General features: G+C 38.0%; 1 protein-coding gene across 3 annotated transcripts in view; it reads left to right on the top strand.

The window, feature by feature from the left end:
- Positions 1 to 21369, top strand: part of STK32A (serine/threonine kinase 32A) — a 152884-nt gene that overhangs the window by 116606 nt on the left and 14909 nt on the right. For all 3 annotated transcript variants that reach the window (XM_008014871.3, XM_073010594.1, XM_073010595.1), the window contains 3 exons: positions 238 to 327; positions 10312 to 10409; positions 19119 to 19235. In XM_008014871.3, coding sequence (XP_008013062.3) covers positions 238 to 327; positions 10312 to 10409; positions 19119 to 19235 — 305 coding nt within the window. The remainder of the gene's footprint in view (positions 1 to 237; positions 328 to 10311; positions 10410 to 19118; positions 19236 to 21369) is intronic.

Genomic DNA, 21369 nt, shown 5'->3' with positions numbered 1-21369 from the left:
CAAATTCTTAACTACTAAGGGTAAAACTTTCTGAGGCTGAACTCCAGACTTACAGAGACTAATCATTGCATATCATGAAATGGAGAATTGCTGGTTTAAGACCATACTGGCCTTGAGATGGACTGCAACTAGCCTACAAGAATTAACAGACTAATTGGGTGCTTTCATTTAGAAGCATGGTTGTGCCACTGGGTTGAATGGGACTTAACTTTCTGTGTGGTTCTTCTCTCTCTGCAGGGCACGTGCACATCACAGATTTCAACATTGCTGCGATGCTGCCCAGGGAGACACAGATTACCACCATGGCTGGCACCAAGCCTTACATGGGTATGGGTTTCATGAGTGGCTTTTGTTTTTCATTCCTGTAAACACAATCTATTATAGGTGGAATCATCTGGGACTTGCAGCTAGACCTGATAAGTTCCTGTCTGACTTGACCTGTGGAGCTTCTGATTTCATGGGTCTTCTCCACTAGCAAGCACCCAAGATGATTTTGATAGGAAAGGACCATTGATTACATTTTGAAAACTTATTTCATGAGTCAAGGAAGACCATTTGTACCCACTTTCTAACAAAAATGTCAACTAATTCTATAAATACCTACTAACTGTCTCTGTGTGCTTAGCACTGTTTCAGATGCCGGTGACCCTGTAGAAAGCAACACAGACAAGGTCTTCAGCTCCTAGAGCTTACATTCTAGTGGGAGCAGATTTATTTAAAAAAAAAAAAAAAAAGAACCAAACAAGGCCGGGTGCAGTGGCTCACACCTGTAATCCCAGCACTTTGGGAGGCCGAGGTGGGTGGATCATGAGGTCAAGAGATTGAGACCATCCTGGCCAACATGGTGAAACCCCGTCTCTATTAAAAATACAAAAATTGGCTGGGCATGGTAGCACACGCCTATGGTCCCAGCTACTTGGGAGGCTGAGGCAGGAGAAGCTCTTGAACCTGGGAGGCGGAGGTTGCAGTGAGCTGAGATTGTGTCATTGCACTCCAGCCTGGCGACAGAGCGAGACTTTGTCTCAAAAAAAACAAAACAAAACAAAACAAAAAAAAAGACAAAGAAGTAGGAAACAGTAATAAGCAGAATGGCAATAAGTGGCAAAGTATTATTTTAACCATTATTTACATAATACTGCATTACATGCATAGAGCTATAAACTTTACAAAATGCATTCCCAGCTATAATTTTAAATTTACTCGTAGTGCCATAACAATCCCATAAATTCTTCTTTTTAAAGATCAGGAAATTCTGGAGCTGGATGCTGGCGTCCATCTGTGGTCCCAGCAACTTTAGAAGCCAAGGCAGGAGGATTGCTTGAGTCTAGGAGTTGAAGGCTGCAGTGAGCTATGATCATGCCACTGTACTCCAGCCTGGGTGATAGAGTGAGACTCTGTCTCTAAAAACAAATAAATTATTTTAAAAAATAAATAAAGGTGAGGAAATTCTGCCTCAGAAAGTTTAAATGTCTTTGTAGTATCTTGTGTGTAGCGAGGTGAGGAACTTGTTTTTGCCTTGACGATTCAGCATTTACTAAGGGGTGACCAAAAAGATAGTGTTAGATGCAAAATTGTCCGTCGGTTTCACGTTTAGTTGTGGTAACAAATCAACTACAAACTCTAAGTTCACCTGTTGGGAGCAGCCATCTCTACATAGACACCAGAACTAGTTTTTAGCAGAACTAGCTTTACCTCCTGTCCAGCCCCAACAATGTAAGGAGAGAGCTAGTGCCCTTGAGGGGCACACAGTGTTCAGAAAGAGGGAGTTCTCCCTCCCTTCTCCCTGTGGTTGCTCCTAAGGCAAGTGAGTCAGATCTCAAAAGAATTATCTGTAAATTGTTAGAGTGACCGCAAGAAGAGGTACCTGGAATTTCATTCTTGGTTAGATATTTGTGTAGTTACCGGACTTGCTGACTGGTCCTGGAGTTAACACAGCCTGGTTGGCCATGGAAGGTTGATGAGTTTGGGGGCTAGTCTTTCTGGGGATCATAGCAGCAGGAGACAGGTATGCAGTGAATGTGACTGTGCTGGGGAGAAGAGAGGTGGATTAGCTATAGGCTGTGATCCCGCTTCACATGGGACCCTCCAATGCCCAGGAGTATAGCCTGGAAGGGAGGGAGGCTCCTGTCAGTGTGACTTCCTGAAAACACCATGAGTCCCAGTAGAGCTCAACATATCAGAATTACTGAGAGTGGAGCCTAGGCATAAGGTGGTTTAAAGCTCTTAGCGTAATTCCTCTGTGTAGCTAGGATTCACAACTTCTGCCACAGACCCCTAAAGGGAGATTACTCTGCAGGGGTAGCACATGTGTGAGGACCCCTCTGCCTCTACTACCCTTCTTTCATGTCCTAAAACAAATAGTGCTTTCTAGGAAAAGGTAGAAGGACATGTGTGAGAGCCAGATCAGTCCTCCACCTCCATTCCGGGGTGGCTGAAACCAGTCCAGTGGAGTGGGTGAAGGAGCTTTGAATTAGATATAAGAATAGTTTTAAAATTCACAGAACTGAGTTGTAAAGCATCTAAAGTAAATGTAATACGCAAATAGGACTAAAACTTACTAGGCAACAGACTGAGCTATCATTAGGTGAGCTCTTTATCCAGCAAAAACAGGGAGTTAGACACTGCACAGTTGCTGTCAGATGACAGACTAAAAACTACTCATGCTTGGCGGGGTGCAGTGGCTCACGCCTGTAATCCCAGCACTTTGGGAGGCCGAGGTGGGCGGATCATGAGGTCAAGAGATTGAGACCATCCTGGCCAGCATGGTGAAATCCCGTCTCTATTAAAAATACAAAAATTGGCTGGGCATGGTAGCACACGCCTGTGGTCCCAGCTACTTGGGAGGCTGAGGCAGGAGAAGCGCTTGAACCTGGGAGGCGGAGGTTACAGTGAGCCGAGATTGAGTCACTGCAGCCTGGCGACAGAGCGAGACTCCATCTCAAAAGAAAAAACAGACAACAATAACAACAACAACTACTCATGCTTTACCCTAATTAGTTAAGATGCTTAAAGCAGATGATGTTGCTGTTTCAACTGGTGGGATTAAGTCAGGGGTGGAATGAATTGTATGGTCAGAGTAATTCAAAGGCAACATATTTCAGCGTGAAATCAAGGACAAGAGCAATGCCATTTTCTTTTCATATTTCATTCTCTTCCCCCAAGTAACTAAGGAGAGAGAGAGAGAGAGGAAAAGAGAACCCGCTGCATGCAGAGCCACCTCACTCTCCAACAGAAATCTTCTATAAGAAAAAAAAAAGAGCCTTATTTTCTATAATATTTGAACAACTGCAAATTTCATGGCTTCCAATTAGCAGTGGGGGGAATGAATCTCTTTTGTCACTTCTAAAATGATGGACACATATAATTCAGCCTATTTTCTGCCTAAAACCTATGGTACTCAGATGATAAAAAAGCATATCCAAGCCCGCTGCTCTGATGAGTTTATTCTCCAGGTTTCCTGGGTTTCCATATTAAGGGCTATTTTCTTGGAGCCAAATCAGAAATTGTGCATCTGGGTTTCCAGGGTTGGTTTCCATGGTGAGAGAAGTACGAGGAGGCCACCTTTCTTTCCTCTCCCCGGTGGTTTTAAGTATAATATCTGTATAATGTAATTTTTTCAAAGTTGGCATTTCTAGTCTTCTCCCAAGATAGAACTGGGGAATTGGAATCTAGGAAAAATTGTGTGCACCTTCCACTTTTACCCTTGTAATTAACAATGACTAATATTTCTTGAAATCTTTCCCCGGACCAGACAAGGTGTTAAATGTTTTACATTCATTTATTCATTTATTTTTCTCAGCAACCCTATAGGGTAGACTATACTTATCACTATTTTATAATGAGAAAAACCAGAAGCTAAATAATTTGGCCAAGATCACATGGTTAATAATTGAAAAGTCTAGATTTAAATCAAGCTCTGTATGATTTGAGAAATCAAGCTTTTTCTTAAAAGGAAGATTAGCAAGAAATGAAAATATATATTTGGAAATATTTTTATCTGTGGTTTTTAAATGGTTCTGAGTCAACTTAGTTAGGCTAACATATTGCAAATGTTTCTTGCCTTATTCCAAAATGATTATGTGATTGCCACACTCCGCCTTTCGAATAGGAGTCTTTTGCAGAGGTATTGTAGGTAGAAGTCTGCTGTCTCTTTTTAAAAATTATGCTCCCATTGATTTGGTAGAATCTACCAAATCTATCAGCACCCATTTTATAGTGCTTCCATAGGATACTAAGTAGCAATTCACCAGAAAGAACAAAAAGAATTCTAAAAAGAAAGATAACTAACCAAAATACTGAATGAAGATTGGAGAAATATTCATCTACTAACACAAGATGCTGAGCATATTTTAAATCAGTTCCATAGCTCTGGAAATAATAAGACAGTATGCCAGTTCTTCACCACCTTCGATCCAGCAAGGAAATTTTGCTTTTTACAATTTATTGTCTTCTACCTCTATGCTCTCTCTGGTCCCTCCATTATTCCTTCTCTCTTCTCCTTTGTCTGTGTGAATATAATCCAGATTACTTAGAGTTAGCCAATTAAAACACTCTCCTCCAAATTATATATATATATGTGTATATATATGTATATATATGTGCATGTGTGTGTGTATATATATAAAAAATAAGTTCACTATGGACTAGTAAGCAAAAGGAAAGTAAATTAATCCCTTTGCCAATAGATATTTATGGTTTATTTCCAGACCTTTTTTCCTAAGCACAAACACACACTGTTTACGTTTTTAAAATATTTGATCATGCTAAATGTAACCTAAATCTTCATTTTATAATGTAATAATAATGATAGCTTCATATATTGAACATTTATTGTTCCAAGCACTTTGCTAAGTTTTTAACATTTATTATTAAACTCTCAACCCCATAAAATAGGTTTTACTATTGTTTTGATTTTATAAGTTAAAAAAAAATCAGGCCCAGAGAGAGAGTAAGTCATGTGATCATAATCACACAGCAAGTGATTGGCAGAGCATGAAATTAAACCCAAGTCTAGAAGCATGCAGTGCCTGGGACATGGATGATGATGTGACAAATGATGAAGGCAGAATGGCTGACATTGCTGAGCTCTTCCTAAATGTTAAGCACCATTCTAACTGCATACATTATGTCATTTAAACTAAAAACAATTCTGTGGGACCAGTACTATCATTACAGTTTTGTTACAGTATAATATATTAACATATAATTATTGTAGTATATTGTATATACAGTACTATTGTTATAGTATATATTGTTCTCACTTCAGAAATTAGCAGACTGAAAGGTTAAGAAACTTGTTGAATGTGAAGCTGGAGACAGTCATAGGGCTCTGATGCCAGAGCCCTAACTCTTTGCATGCTGCAATACTGTCCCTTTGCTCATGTCAATAAACATGCCTCTGCTAAAAATGGAAACCCACTTCTCTGAATCAGTTTTTTATTGTTGAATGTTAGGTTGTTTCTCATTTTGAAATACAGGTAGAGCATCCCAAATCCAAAAATCCCAAATCCAAAATGCTCCGAAATCCAAAACATTTTGAACGCCAACATGACGCTCTAAGGAAATGCTCATTGGAGTATTTTGGATTGATTTGGGGATTTGGGATGGTGAACCAGTATAGTGCAAATATTTCAAAATCTGAAAAAAAAATTGAAATGCGGAACACTTCTAGTCCCAAGTATTTCAGATAGGGGATACTCAACCTGTGCATTTAAATTTGTAGTAAAAATCCTGTTAGCAGAATTATGTCCTGGAACTTAGTTATTTCTTTGTGATAAATTTTCGTTCAAAAATGATAATGTGTTCTCTTACTGAAGATTACTCAAAGAAAATTTTGTGTTCTCACCACAGAAAATGGTAATGTGGGTAATGTGAGGTAATGCAAATGTTAGTTAGCTCTATTCAGCCATTCTACAATATATTTATTTCAAAACATAGTGTTGTATACAATATATGCAATTTTTATTTCTTAATTAATTAATTTGATTAGTTAAAAGAGCAAAATAATTTCTGGTCAAAGGCTTTACATGTTAATACATTTCTGTTCTGAAAATTCATATCGATTTGTACTTGCTCTGGAAGTGTCTGAAGATATTCATTTCCCTGCATTCTCATCAGTGCTACACTATCAATATCTTTAATTGTCCCAAAAAAGATAAGTAATAATGATATGCATTATAATATCACCACAGTATTTCTTTGACTTCTTTTGTCAATTGCCTTTACAAAAATGTAAATTATTTGCTCCTTTTCTGTTAAGGTGTTAATACTTTTATCCTATTCCAATAGTTCTTATTAATTATGTAAATAATTCTTACCTTTTGTGTATTTGGAATATGAAATCCTAGTGTATCATATTTGTTGTACATTTCATTACAAATATAATTTCTCATTTTTAATTTGTTGTTTTATGGCCTATTTTTGACATGAAAAGCTTGCTAAAAATATTATCAAGCCAGTTGTCTTTTTACTTTATGTTTTCTAACTGTGATGCTATTCTTAGCAAGGCCTTCTTACCAGATTTTAGATGTGTTTTCTTAATATTTTTATTCTGATTATGCTTTCATTTTTTTTACTTAACTCTGTTGTATGTTATTTTGACTGAACATATGTGGCAAGTATCTGACTTTATTTTTGTATGATTATTAAATAATTGTTTTGAGACTATGTATTAAATAAGTCCCTTTCCATGCTGATTTGAAATATGTTCATCATAAACTAAATACATTTTTGTACTAACATCTATATTCTGTAGATTTCAAATCTTGTAGCTTTATAGATTAATACATGGGACGCAGGACTCTCTCTTCATTCTTTCCCAAAAATATTACTTCCACAATTATTTTTCTTGTAGATTAAATTTAGGATCATTTTTGTAAAGTTCCATGAATTAATTCCATTAGATGTATAGATTAGTGTTGGGTCCCTTTCTTTATGTCCTGACCAAAATTTAATATCCATGTTTTAAAAAAATCTGAAAACCAAATGATGGAAATCCAAATATCTAATAAACATATTAAAATGTGGTCAAGCTTATTAGTAAACAAGACAATGCCAATTTAAACCACAGTGAAATACTATTACATACTCCCCAGATTGGCAATACAGGGTCAGTTATTCCCAAGTGTGGGTAAGGATGTTCAACAAAAGGAACCCTGATCTAATACTGGTCATAGTGTGAATTTATACATTACTTTGGTAAACAGTTTGGTGTTCTCTAGTACACAGAAAAGATACACATTCCTATCACCAACAGTTCCCCGTCCAGGAATGCACTCTAAAGAGATATGCACTTATAGGAGTCTTACATGTATAGGAATGTGCATTGTTCACAATATTCCCAAACTGAAAATAACACAAATGGCTATCAACAATGGGATAAATAGGTAAATTACAGTATATTCATATAGCACTAAAAGTGAACAAACTTAACTACATGGAGCAAGTTGTATAAATCTCATACACATACCATTGAGTAAGAAAAGTAAGACACCAAAGAGTACAAGGAATACGATTTGATTTAATAGGATTTAATGTAATGAATTTTATAGAATACAAGGAACAGATTTTTTTTTTGTTTTGTTAATGTTTCCTTTATTATAAAGCACTGAAACAAATAAATAGGTAGCTAGGCAATTTATCCACAGTTTCTGGGAGCTGTATAAGATAGGCAGAGCTAAACTATTGTCTAAAAATATGTACGTAGAGATCGATCTATATAGAAAAACAAGAAAATTATTAACATAAAATTTAGCACAGTGACCTCTAGGTTTATAAACAGAATGGGACACAGTGATGGGGACAAGATTCTATTTCTTGATCTGTATTATGATTATATGGACATTTGCTTATAACTCTTTGTTAAATTCTGCAGTGTTTTATTTACTTTTCTGAATATATGTATGGAAATACTTAAGGAACAATACCAAACAAAATACTCAGTGGCTTTTTTGAAGGACACCTAGCCCTTCTCCAACTCTCTTAGTACTCTCTTAGGTGCAGGGAATCTTCTTGAAGGGTTGGTGAAAGCCCTTCAATATCTTCCTGCTCTGGTTTCTCAGCTATTTGAGGGCTCAAAAGAATTACTCACCTGTTATGTTTTTGTATGTTGTCATAAAGTTTCTTCTTAATGTTCCACCAAAATGCTTCAATGCCTTGCATACCATGAATATTTGCTGAATGAATAAATGTGTATTAAAATGTTTTCGTGCCTGAAAATAGACCAGGTAGAAGAGGATAAAAAGGAATACTGGATAAATAAAGCTGGAGGAAAGAAAGAAAGTGAAAAGAATGTTCATGTAAACCCCAAGGATAATCCAATATGACAGATACATACCTTTTTAGAGTAATGTTTATTCTATAGGCATTTTCTTAGCACAGTGGCTCTGATTATCCCTCAAAGTTCTTTGTAGCTTCTCTAAGTGACGTGTCTGTCACCCGTCACCTGGGGGACTATCCGATATGACTTGTTGTGAGATACTGAGAAGGGAAAGCAGAAATATAGTCCATCCTATCTGTGGGAGTAGTGTGGGGTCAGGGCCATTATCTCCCAAATTGCATTGGGAGCTGTAACTTGCAGAAAGGATGCAGTGATGCATGAGAGGTGAATGCACTAGGGAAATAGCCCTACTTATTCCTGCTGCATCAAGCTCTCATAGTCAGGGCCAGTCTTGGGCATTGGGATGTAAACACTCTACCTCTCTACTTGGATGTCGTCCACAGGATTTTACTTAAAAAGAACATGAGTGCACTGGGTAGGGCAAACTTGTGTGTGCAGGACCCATATCATACCAGTTTCCTTTGCCCAGAACCAGCACTTTATACAGGAGGCTTGGGATGAGTCGTACGTATCTTTCAACTAGGTCAATTATTATGAATGTTTGCCTCTAGAAGAATACCCAATGTCGCTGAGCACTTTATAAGTGCTAGGCATCATACTGAGACTTTGACATGGATTATCACTGTTAATTTCTAACTCGAGGAGATTGCCTTATTGGCTGGGTGCAGTGGCTTACACCTGTAATACCAGTACTTTGGGAGGCCAAAGCAGGTGGATCACCTGAGCCCAGGAGTTCAAGACCAGCTTGGGCAACATGGCAAGACCCTGTCTCTACAAAAAACACAAAAATTTTACTGGATGTGGTGGTACCCACCTGTAGTCCCAGCTACTCGAGAGGCTGAGGTTGGAGGATCACTTGAGTCTGGGAAGTCGAGGCTACAGTGAGCCATGATTGTATCACTGCAATCCAGCCTGGACAATGGAGTGAGACCCTGTCTCAAAAAAAAAAAAAAAAAAGAAAGAAAGAAAAGAGGAAAATTGCCTTATTGTTCTGATTTTGCTGTTTCTCAGACTCTGCCAACTTTCTCAAGGTCACAGTAAGTGGTGAAGGTAGAATTTGAACCCAGACAGCACAGCTGCAGAGCTAATGATCACAACTATTGCTTGAGCAGTTGATTTGTTCATTCATTCAACAAATTTCTCTCCAGTGATTCTGAATGCAAGATTCTCTACTAGACAGTAAGAATATAGTGGTAAGCATGCAGAAGCATTCCCTGCCTTTGCTTTGTGCTTCATTCTCCCTATTACATCCCTCAGGAATTAGGTTTATTCTCAGAAGGGTAAGTAAAAGGTTCATGGTATGTCAAAGTGCTTAGAGAATGCATAACTTGGGGGTCCTCTCTGGGGGTAAAATTGACTGTAGCTCTGCCTTCCATTGGAATCAATTGAAAGAACTACAGTCACAAAGTGTAAAGAACCCACAGCTATTGTAAAACCTTACACGCTCCAGAATGCTCGCTCCCTCTTTTCTCCCTCCCTCATCCCCAATAGATGGCTGCAAGTGTTTCCCTTGCTGCTTCCAGGTGACTCTGAGATAGAGAGATTATCCAATGTATGCTCTACCAAATTCTGAGCATTGTCTGCAAATGTTATAGAAATTTACATACTTTAGTTCAAACCTTCCCAATCAAAACAAATAACATCTTCTTAGCCTTCTTGATTTCAGGGCGAGCCACATATTTGAGGCCCAATAGGACCCACATTTTAATCCGTGCATGATCTAAATAAGAGAAGAGTTTACACATGAAGGCCTATGCATGCCTGTGTGTGTTGGCTGATGAATGAGGCTACTGAGAGAGATTAGAAAATCAGAAATGTTTGCCTGCTGAGAGCAATCTAGCAATGGATGATAAACATCCATCAAAGTGTTTATATTTTTTATCCTGGTAATTCTTCTTTGGAGGAACATGTTGAGAAAATATAATATTAACGTCTCAGGGAATGAAACTGGTCTAATTTTTCGTGTTTTTCAGCACCCGAGATGTTCAGCTCCAGAAAAGGAGCAGGCTATTCCTTTGCTGTTGACTGGTGGTCCCTGGGAGTGACGGCATATGAACTGCTGAGAGGCCGGGTACTGTAGTATTGCATTTCCTCTTTGGTTATTTTTCCAGCAAGTTCTATTTTAGAATGAAAGAATGTGTTGTTTGCTAAGAACAAATCGGTTCACTTGAAAGCTGAAATCGGCTATGCCATGTGATGTTGATAACACCCCTTGAGATTTCTGCACAGGTTAATTCATTTGTCCCGCATATGGGACCAACCAAGTCAATTAACATTAAATTACACAGTTAAAAGTAAAGGAATAATATGGATATTATAAACTCCCAAAGAGGAGAAATCAATACACCTCACTAAATATCTTGTGTAAATATCTGTGTTTGTTTAAAGAAAGTTCATTTTGCAGTCACAGTACAGGACTCTAATTCAGACATACCTCACCAAGGCTAGTGTGAATTATTAATACAACACAATTCATGCTCTCTCGTGTTGGATTTCTATCACTTGGCTCCTGGGTTCTGGGTTCAGTGACAAATTAGAGTCATTTCCTTTTAAAGGAACATTTCTTAAACTAAGAAACTCATTTCTAGAAAAAAGGGATGAAAAGAAAGCAAATATGCTGAAACATATTTTATACAATTTGTGCAAACTATTACATAATGGAAATACACTCCTAAGGTTATATCTTAGTCATCTCTGCTTACCATAATAAAATACTACAGACAGGATGGCTTAAATAACAGATATTTATTTTCTTGGTTATAGAGGTTGGAAGTACGAGATTAAGATGCCAGAATGGTCGGGTTATGGTGAAGTCTCTTTTTGGCTTGCAGACAGCAGCCTTTTTTCTGTGTCCTCACATGGCAGAGAAAGATCTTTGTCTTCTTATAAGTCCACTAATCCCATCATGAGGGACCTACCCCCATAAACTAACCTAACCCTTATTCCCTCTCAGAGGCTCTGTTTCCAAATACCATCACATTGAGGGTTAAGGCTTCAACTGAATTTTCAGTGGGACACAAACATTCAGTCCATGACATTCTACCCTTGACCCCTCCAATAGTCTTGTCCTTCTCATATGCAAAATACGTACATTCAACAGTCCCAAAAGTCTTAACTGATTCCCGTATCAACTCTAAAGTCCAAAATCTCATCTAAACATCATAGAAATTGTGTATGGGTGAGACTTGAGGTATGATTCATCCTAAGGCAACATTTCTCCTCAGTTGTGAACCTATAAAAGCAGACAAGTGGCCAGGCACTGGCTCATGCCTGTAATCCCAACACTTTAAGAGGCAGGAGGCAGGAGGATTCCTTGAGCCTAGGAGCTCAAGGAATATAATATCCAGCCTGGGCAACATGGGAGACCCTGTGTGTAAGAAAACTTTTTTTTCTAATTAGCCAGGCATGGTGGGGCATGCCTGTGGTCCCAGCTACTCAGGTGGTTGAGGTGGGAAGATCACTTGAGCCCAAGAGGTAGAGGCTGCAGTGAGCCATGATCCTGCCACTGCACTACAGCCTGAGCTACAGATGAGACCCCATCACTAAGAAAACAAAAAACAAAAACAAGCAAGTTATGTGCTTCCAAAATACAATGGTACCATAGCTGTGGGATAGACAATCCCATTCCAACATTTCAAAAGAGAAATGGGAAAGAAGGAAGGGGCGTCAGCTCCTAAACAAGTCCAGAACATATCAAAGCAAATTCTATTGTGGCTTAAAACTTGAGAATAATCTTTTTGGTTTGTTGGTTTGCCCTCTAGATCGACATGGGCATGGGAGCATCACTCTCATGGCTGGCGATGGGGAGAGGGGACTTGCTTAAGTGACTCTATACAAAGTCACTACCCACATGGCTCTCTGTGAAGGCTCTGTCTACACAGCTCTGTTGGGTGGTGGTCCTGCCCTTTGAAACTGAGGTGGACGCAACCCTGCTCCCCAAGCCAGTGCACTCTGGACGTGTAATGGGAATGGCAGCCCTGATGATATCTGAATCACCTTCATGATCCTGCTTCCTTTTACTTGAAGGATATCACATGTTCACAGCTGGATAGCATTACGGTCCCAGCCTGTAAAGTCCAAGAAGCCTGACAGCCTTTCTTCATTCCATGCCACCTTCTCTATCTCCTTAAATTCAAACTGGCAGCATCTGCTAGTATAATCCCTTCTTTATTTCTGGCTTCTGTTGAGATAACTAATTAAGTTCATGAGCTATGCCCTCTATGTCTATCAACTGGTTGTTCAGCTACACTCTAGTGTTCTCTTCTGAACAGTCTTGCTCATTTTCTGCAATATGGATAGAAATCTTCAATTTCTGGTTGCTTTTTGCTTAACTATTTTTTCTCCAATTCAAACATTCCCTTTCGCATTTTACTGTAAGCAGACAGGAGGAACCAAGTTACTCCTTCAAAGTTTTGCTTAGAAATCTCCTCAGCTGGCCTGGTGCAGTGGCTCATGCCTATAATCCCAGCATTTTAGAAGGCTGAGGCTGGCGGATCACCTGAGATCAGGAATTCGAGTCTAACCTGACCAACATGGAGAAACCCCATCTCTACTAAAAATACAAAATTAGCTGGGTGTGGTGGTGAATGCCTGTAATTCCAGCTACTTGAGAGGCTGAGGCAGGAGAATCACTTGAACCTGGGAGGCAAATGTTGCAGTGAGCAACCATTGTCTCCAGCCTGGGCAACGAGAGCGAAACTCCATCTAAAAAAAAAAAAAAGAAAGAAAGAAAGGAAGGAAGGAAGGAAGGAAGGAAGGAAGGAAGGAAGGAAGGAAGGAAGAAAATTTCCTCAGCTAAATATCTCATTTCATCACTCACAATTTCTACCTTCTGCAAAATAGTAGAACGCAGTTCAGACAAGCTCCTTGCCACTTTATAACAAGAATCACCTTTCCTCCAGTTTCCAATAACATGTTCCTCATTTCTGTCAGACCTCACCAGAATCACCCTTAATATCCGTATTTCTAGTGCATACATCCAAAGTCTTCCAGCTCAGTAACTAGTTCCAAAGTCACTTCCACATTTTAAGGCATTTGTTCCAGCAGCACACCAATTCTCAATACCAAAATTTTAGTCTGCAATATCTGCCTTAACAAAATGCCACAGAATGGGTGGTTTAGCCAACAGAAATTTATTTTCTCAGTTATGGAGGCTAGAAATCAGATTAACGTGCCATCATGGTTGGGTTCTGGTGAGGGCTTTCTTCCTGATTTGCAGACAGTTTCTTTCTTGCCTTCACATGACAGGGAGAGAGATAATCTCTTTCTCTTCATTTTATAATAAGGCCACTAATCCTATCCTAAGGGCTCCACCCTTATGACCTAATCTAACCCCAATTACCTCCCAAGGGCTTTATCTCCAAATACTATCATATTGAAGGTTAGGGATTCAATTTAGGAATTTTGGGGGGATACATTCAGTCCATAACAGGTTGTGTACTCTGAGGTCCCAGTGATGGACGCAATCAGTGATTCCTCTAACACCAAAGAGTTGAAGACCTGACTTTAGGAGCTTGTTTATCCCACAGAACTAAGGAATTGGGTATCTCAAGTCATCATCCAGATACTGCAGCCCTCCTCTCTTAACTTTTTGGAGTCATTCTTTCTGCTACTGTCAGTAGTCCTCTTCTTTGATTCCACAACACACCGTCATGATTTCTGCATGAAAAATGCCATCTCCCAAGTAACTGACCTATTCATATTAAGAACAGTTGTTAGAAGCTGGGGTTATTTCATCATGGTCCAATGGCTTTATCTAGCTCAGGAAATCAAAGATGAGTGTTTCTAAAGCAAAAAAAAAAAAAAAAAAAAAAGAGGAGGAGCTCACAATTTTATCTGTTTCATTCACTCTACAGGGTCCATTTTACACCCAAATATTCATTAGTTCATTGTTCGTACTCCTGCCTTTCCTGAGGGAATCATTGTAGCACTATTTCTTAAGCATATTCAAATTTGGATGAGTTAGTTAAATTAATGTGAAAGGACCACCCTTGTAAGCCAAATGTGTAAGTCCTACATAGGAAGCCTCAGATCCTACCTGTTTTTATCTCCTGATGGGCTTCTTTTTCAAGTTTCTAAATAAATCCAGTGAAGAAGTAGATAACGCTACTCTTGATTTTATAGGAAAACAGAGAAGAGAATCATACACTTACCTAAAAGTAGAAACATATTTGCTCTTTCCACTTCACCCTTAATTTTTTCTCCCCAGCCAATTTACTCACCTTCTGTGGTTGTGCTTCTGTGTTAGCTCCTTGCTAGCTCCTTCTGGGGTTCTGAGCGATTGTGCTCTGCCCTCATCTTTTATGACACACCTAGCAAAACAAAAGCTGAGGAGTGAGTTGAAACAAACAAACAAACAAACAACTATCTGTTATTCTTCAAACATGCCTAGGATTGTATTTAACTATCACCTATCTAAAAGAGGTATTCTTGCCTGCCTGGAAAGAATTTTGCTAAGAAAATTGTTTCTCTTCTTCCTGTGTTATTTTACTTCTATGGTAGTTCCCTGTGATCTGATATGTTAACATTGACAGATTCGTTGTTCTAAAGCACAGATATGACCTTTTCTGTTAAGAAAAAGAAAGTACTGTTGCTCCCCAGTGCTACACACACACACAGACACACACACACACACACACACGTCCTTCACAAGCCTTATCTGCACCCCAGCCTTCACTCCCCGCAACAAACTTCAGATGTCTTAGGTGGATATTCTTTGGAATTAGGTCAACATTTCAGATTTTGCTTCCATTTGTATATTTCTGACCCCTCATGAACTCATTTTGGCCTCTTAGAACTTCTTTCTCTTCTCAAAGCATCTCTTGGGTTTTTTAACCTCTTGTTCCTTTGCCTATAAAGATAGTTTCCAAGGCAAACCTTGGTCTTCTTTAAAAATCACTCTGTTTAAGGTTGGAAATCACTAAATGAAGTTTTAATACAGGGTATGTCTTGATTGCAGGGCTTTTCAAAATCTTTAGAGCCAATATATTTTGGTCATTTCTAAGAAAGGACACACTATTAAACTATTCCAGTTTGTGTTGGGGAGGTTTTTCTAGATCTCTCCATATTCAAATTCTATTCATGCCTATGACAAAATAGTACTTTCTCTAAGGAAACATCCTCTGACCTCCCTAGCTAAAGTGATCCGAATCTCTTCCAAACATTTATTTACTTTATGTATCCTGTGACTCTTCGGAATCTAAGATTATTAGAAAATATAGAAAACCATGAAAATGAAAGCAAAAATCAGTTATAGTTTCTAAGGCAAAGAACATTTCCAATTAAGAAATTAAACTCCCTTTGACCTTTAACCCCCACCTTAGCAGTTTGTTGCATTCACTTCCAACTTGTTTCTGTTCTCATAAGGATACTCTATCTCGGACAGATAGATATAGACCGATTTGTTGTTTTAGCAAAAATAGAATTATGTTTTACCTTCCTGAGCTTTTTTTTTTTCATTTCATAGGATAAAATGTACAGCTTTCTAGATCAGAACACCTAAATATTTTCTTTTTAAGGATTAAATCTATAGGTATATCAATTTTTATTTTTTATCTCTTGTATATTATTAGGTTGTTAATTCATTAAAGGTAAAGTATGTATCTTATATAGGTTAGTATTATTGACAGTATTTAACTTCTTTTTTTTTTTTTTTTGAGAGAGAGAGTCTTGCTCTGTCTCCCAGACTGGAGTGCAATGGCACAATCTCGGCCCACTCCAATCTTCCCCTCCTCTACCCGATCAACCCTCCTGCCTGAGCCTCCCAAATAGCTGGGACTACAGGCACATGCCACCATGCCTGGAAAATTTTTATATTTTTTGTAGAGGTGGGGTCTCACCGTGTTGCCCAGGCTGGTCTTGAACTCCTGGGCTCAAGCAATCCACCCACCTTGGCCTCGCAAAGTGGTGGGATTACAGGCGTGAGCCACCGCACCTGGTCACAATATTTAACTTTTAATAGGTATATAATACATGTTTATTGAATGAATGGAGGAACAAATCACTACAAATCACTTAAACACCTTCTAGAAAAAAATCACCAACTAGGCTACCTGCAATTATGTTTCAAAATATAGCTTATCTGAAGAAAAGGAAATAACATTTAATTATAAGTATCAATACAACTAAACCACAGAGGAAGGGTGCTAAACAAAATTTTTATTTACAGAAAAGTATATGTGTTAATGAGAAAATGTGCTTGAAAACATTCTTATCATTTCTGAGTTTGGTTTCAGTCTTAATGAATGTGTCCCTTAACTATTAATCTGCTCTGTCATCTCTCTGACTCCCTACTAGCTCATTGCCATTGCAAAGGCAAAGGTCCACATCTTTCATAGTTTCATAGTATCCAAAAGTATTAATTTAGGATAGGTGTGTACATAATTTTGTACTCGTTGTACATGCTTAACTGCAATTCTGAAATACAACCGTATTCACAACACATCATTTGTTCCCATATAACATTTCATCTTTTCCACTTTGTTTGTTCTCTGTATGCTCACTGTTAGTTTAGATGCCTTAGGCTTGTTTGATGTATACTGTGATTGCATACTGTAATTTTTCTCTATAGCATGTATTCCATTTATTTAAGAGTGTGTGTGTGTACTGTCTATATAATAAATTTACGTGCTTCCTTAAGTAGACTCTAGGCCCTACCAACATAGAAACCATATGTGTCTTGTTCTTCATTGTACCCTCAATGCCTATGAAAGGTACTGGAACATGGTAGGCATTCAATAAATAATTGGTAAATAAATAAATGTACAATTCTGGTAGTTGATTAATTCAAGTTAATTTTAAAATTTAGAACTGTAAAAGTAAATTATGAATAAAATAAAGACAATGTGATTATTTTTAAATAAACCAACAGGTCATGGAGATTTTAAAAATTAAATTCAGTCATATGGCCTTGTAAAGTAACTAGAGAAAAATGTACACATTTAAACCAGCTGCTTGTGGCATTCATCAGTTAATTCATTTGTTTATAAAATCATTTTATTTTCTCAACAGTAGGTTGAGAAGCAGCAATGAATTAAAATCAAGAAGAAACATAGAAAGAAGGAAAAACACATGTGCATACACATATAAGCCTAGAAACTTGAGTATACTAAGCCTAATCTGATTCTTAGTGATAAACATAGTCTGAATCATATGGAGTAACCTAACCCTTTGGCTACTAAATTATCAATAAACATTGATAATGGTGATAAAGCATCTAACACTCCTTTATTGATACTGAGTTAATGAGTTATTTCTACTATATAATTACCAAGACACATGATTTAGCTATGGTCCTTTATTTAGTGTTGAGGGGGAGAATATGGCAGTTGTTTTTAGACCTTACTTAAAAAGAAAAAAAGTTTGAATTAATCTCCCTTTCAAGGGTCACCTCCTGGCACTTCACGGTTCCATGAATAGCTCACATTGACTTGCCATGTGTAAAATTAAGCCTTTCTTCCCATCACTTTTCTTGAGGACTCATTTTGCAGTTCACTATTCATTCACATTTACATATGCCCATTTTAACCTTTGTGTCAATAACGATAAAAATCTCTCTCCTGTATTGTGTCTAATACTATTAGCCACTCACTCTGTTGAGAAATTTACACATATTATCTCCTTTAATTTTTCCAGGAATCTCATGAGATAGTTCATTTTACAGATGAAGTAACAAGCTCAGAAATTGAGTGGAGAGGTTTAACACCAAATCCTTTTAACGTCAAACACTTGATTATTTTATATTACCTCTTAACACTGATTTACCACAGGAAAAAACTTAAACCCTTTCATTTCCGCCAATTTAGGTCATCCATCAACAGTCATTTATTAAACATCTTAAAAGGGCCAGGCATGCGATCAATGTGTATTTCCATATTAACTGTGCGGTGGCTAGTTAATCAAATATGGAAATTTTGTTCGTTAAATAAACATGTATTATATACCTACTGAATGCTTGGTCTCATGAACAAGAATGGTATAACCTCTGGTTTTGAGTAGCTTACAGTTCACATAAAAGACATGAAATTTCAGTGTTGGCAAGTCCCCTACAAAATAATATAGATAAAGGCTGTCCTCTAGTGTAAAGCTGTGAAAACTACAACTAATCCACAGGTTTCTTTTAATTTCTTTCCTTTTTAAATTACTTTTCTTCAAAGTTCAAACTGTAGAAGAACCTGGTTCTTCCCCGCCAGATTTTTTTTTTTTTAAAAGCTTCTGCCTCATCACAAAATTCTCCACCATGCCATACTCTGTGGAACCAGGGACTCATAGCATTTGTGGGACTGGAGTTGATGTTTTCTGAGCAGCTTTCTGTCCTGAGCTTCCTCATTATGTTGCAGTGAAAGGGATGGTATGGTAAAATTCTGGATTTCCTTGCAATCAACCCTTACATAATAATTTTTTAGACTTCCGTTTAATGAGAACTTGTCCAGTATTTCGTGTTAATACTTATATAAGTTACTTTATAAAACAATTTCAAATCAGCATCTCAGAGGCTGATTCAGCCCACTTGAATGTTTTGTTTGGCTCAGTGGAGTGTTCAACTTTAAAAATTATGATATTTTACAAGCAACCATAAGTTTCTAACAACTATTTAAGAAAAAGTAGGGGGTCTGGCAACACAGGACCACCTACACATATGGCAACACAACAGTCAGCTGGACAGGGTTAGAAATTGATATAGGTATTTTACTGGTAGAAAGTTTAGCTTGGAAACATTTGGAAAAATTTTTTTTCTTTTGCCCTATACAAATGAAGACCTTTCCTTCTTTTCTCCCTTAAGAGACCATATCATATTCGCTCCAGTACTTCCAGCAAGGAAATTGTACGCATGTTTGAGACGACTGTTGTAACTTATCCTTCTGCCTGGTCACAGGAAATGGCGTCACTTCTTAAAAAGGTAAGAGGGAAGACTGCATGTCAAAAGGAAGTAACAAAAGGAAGCAGGTCCTCTGGTTTAAGTTTAGAAGTTAGTATACAATATCGGGGACAGTCGTGATAATGTACATTTCTAGAGTGTATTTTCTAGCTGTTAGCTTTCAAATACATGGCTTCATTAAGTCAACTCAGAGTCCCCTTGGATGTCCCAAAGCCATCTTAAACTCAAAAGACTTCTTTATCTTTGTCTTTCCTGAATTTCTTCTCAGGAAATTCTCTCAGTGACTGGCTTCTCTATCCAAATCCACTTATGCCAGTCAGAAACCAGGACTCATTTGTCATCTGCATAATCAATTCATCACTAGGTTCTGAAATTTTATATTTTAAGTATTAAAATATTTCACTTCTCTCTGTCCTCACTATTTCCCTGATCCAACTGCCATCAGTCTAGCTTTATAATGGGTTTGCCCCCATACACTTTTACCACTCCATTCTATTCCCCACTCAGCCCCATAGTGGTCTGTTAAAGGACAGTCCAGGATATTTTCCTTGTTCTTAGAATGAAGATTAAAATAATTTTATGGTACAAAATACCTCTCAAGCCTTGTTTTGGGCTTTTGGACTTTTGTCCCCCCCTTTGACTACACATAAACTGCTTTGGCCTTTTTCTTCCTCTTTTCTTTCTTTTCCCCTTCTTCACTTTTACATACCAGTCTTCGTCTCACCACAGGACCTTTGCACATGCTAGTACCTATTCCTGGAACAGTGCCTCCAATCCTAGTTCCTCTGGTTCCTCCTTGAGAGCAGTACTACTCAATATGGTTCACTGGTTCTAGTCCATGAATTTTTTCTGCAGGTCTATTATAAGAAAAGAACTTGAGAGAAGCATTTAGAAACTTTTTTAACAATTGGACACTGCTGCAGCATCTAAACACATGATCAGTGGACTTGTCTTATTGAAGAGGGTCCAAGCTTGTTTGAGGGTTGTCAAACTCAAGTCACAAGGTGTCTATGTGGGGTGCTGCATACTGGCAATGCACAATAAGGCCACATACTGATTTCAGTGGATTGGAAATGGAAAGACAAAAACAAACAAAATAACTGACCCTTCTACACAGTTTGGGAAGCACAGCTTTAGCTCTTAGCTCAAATGTCACCTTTATGGTGTAAGTTCATGTAACACTGTCTTTCCTTCATAGCATTTTTCAGTTTAAAATTATGCCCAGCATTTGTGCGATCCTTGGTTACTTACCATTTTCCTCATAGCTTCATGAGGGTAGGGACCGTGTCTGACGTGTGTACCATGGTATTCTCAGCATCTAACACAGAGCCTGAGGAGAGGCATTTGACAAGTATTTGAATAAATGAGGTTCACAGCTTTCATCAGATTTTCAAGGTACCCATGTTCATCAAACAGATAAAGAACAGTTATAGCAGGTCAGCAGTGTATATTGAGTGATGATACAAAACAAGAATGAGGAGCTGAAGAAGAATGGGCTTGGCTTTTTTTTTTTTTTTTTTTTTTTTTTTTGGAGAAAATTGCACCAGTTGTCACTGGTAATGGAAAATAGCTTTAGTGGCTAAGGAGTCATCACTTGTGTCTCTTGTTTTTGGAGTCAAGTTCCCTATTTTGGAATAGGGACATTGCGTCAGTAATGTCAAAGACATAGAATGGATGATCATTTTCCATAAGCAAATTCTGCTTAGTTCCAAGACAGCCCTGCTTCTCTCCACAAATTACACCCTGAGGGTGCGTGGTTGTCGTCTTCAGAGGCATTCTCAAGTGGGACTGACATTGCCTATTTGAGCCACACAGTTGGTGCGATGTTGGCTCAGGAATGGTTAAGGGGGCAAAAATCTTTTATCTCAATCAGCAAAATCTAGAGCTCTAACAGTTACTTTAGTTACACCTTAGCTATGCCACCCCAAATGTATTTTAATTAGTTGTAAAAACAGCTAAAATTCTTAGTAGGAAATGAGTTTCACTTGTGAAAATGTATCAACATTTGTCACCATAGGTTTTCTACTAGGCGCTTTGTATAAGTAGCCTCCCATTAATCCTGATTGCAATCGTATGAAATAGATTATTACCCTTGCTTTTTTTTTTTTAACACATGGGTAAACTAAGATTTAGAGAACAAATTTGTCCTTAGTAA

The sequence above is a fragment of the Chlorocebus sabaeus genome, chromosome 23 (genome assembly GCF_047675955.1).
Source record: "Chlorocebus sabaeus isolate Y175 chromosome 23, mChlSab1.0.hap1, whole genome shotgun sequence".
Taxonomy (NCBI): domain Eukaryota; kingdom Metazoa; phylum Chordata; class Mammalia; order Primates; family Cercopithecidae; genus Chlorocebus; species Chlorocebus sabaeus.
This window is presented reverse-complemented; position numbering and strand designations above follow the sequence as displayed.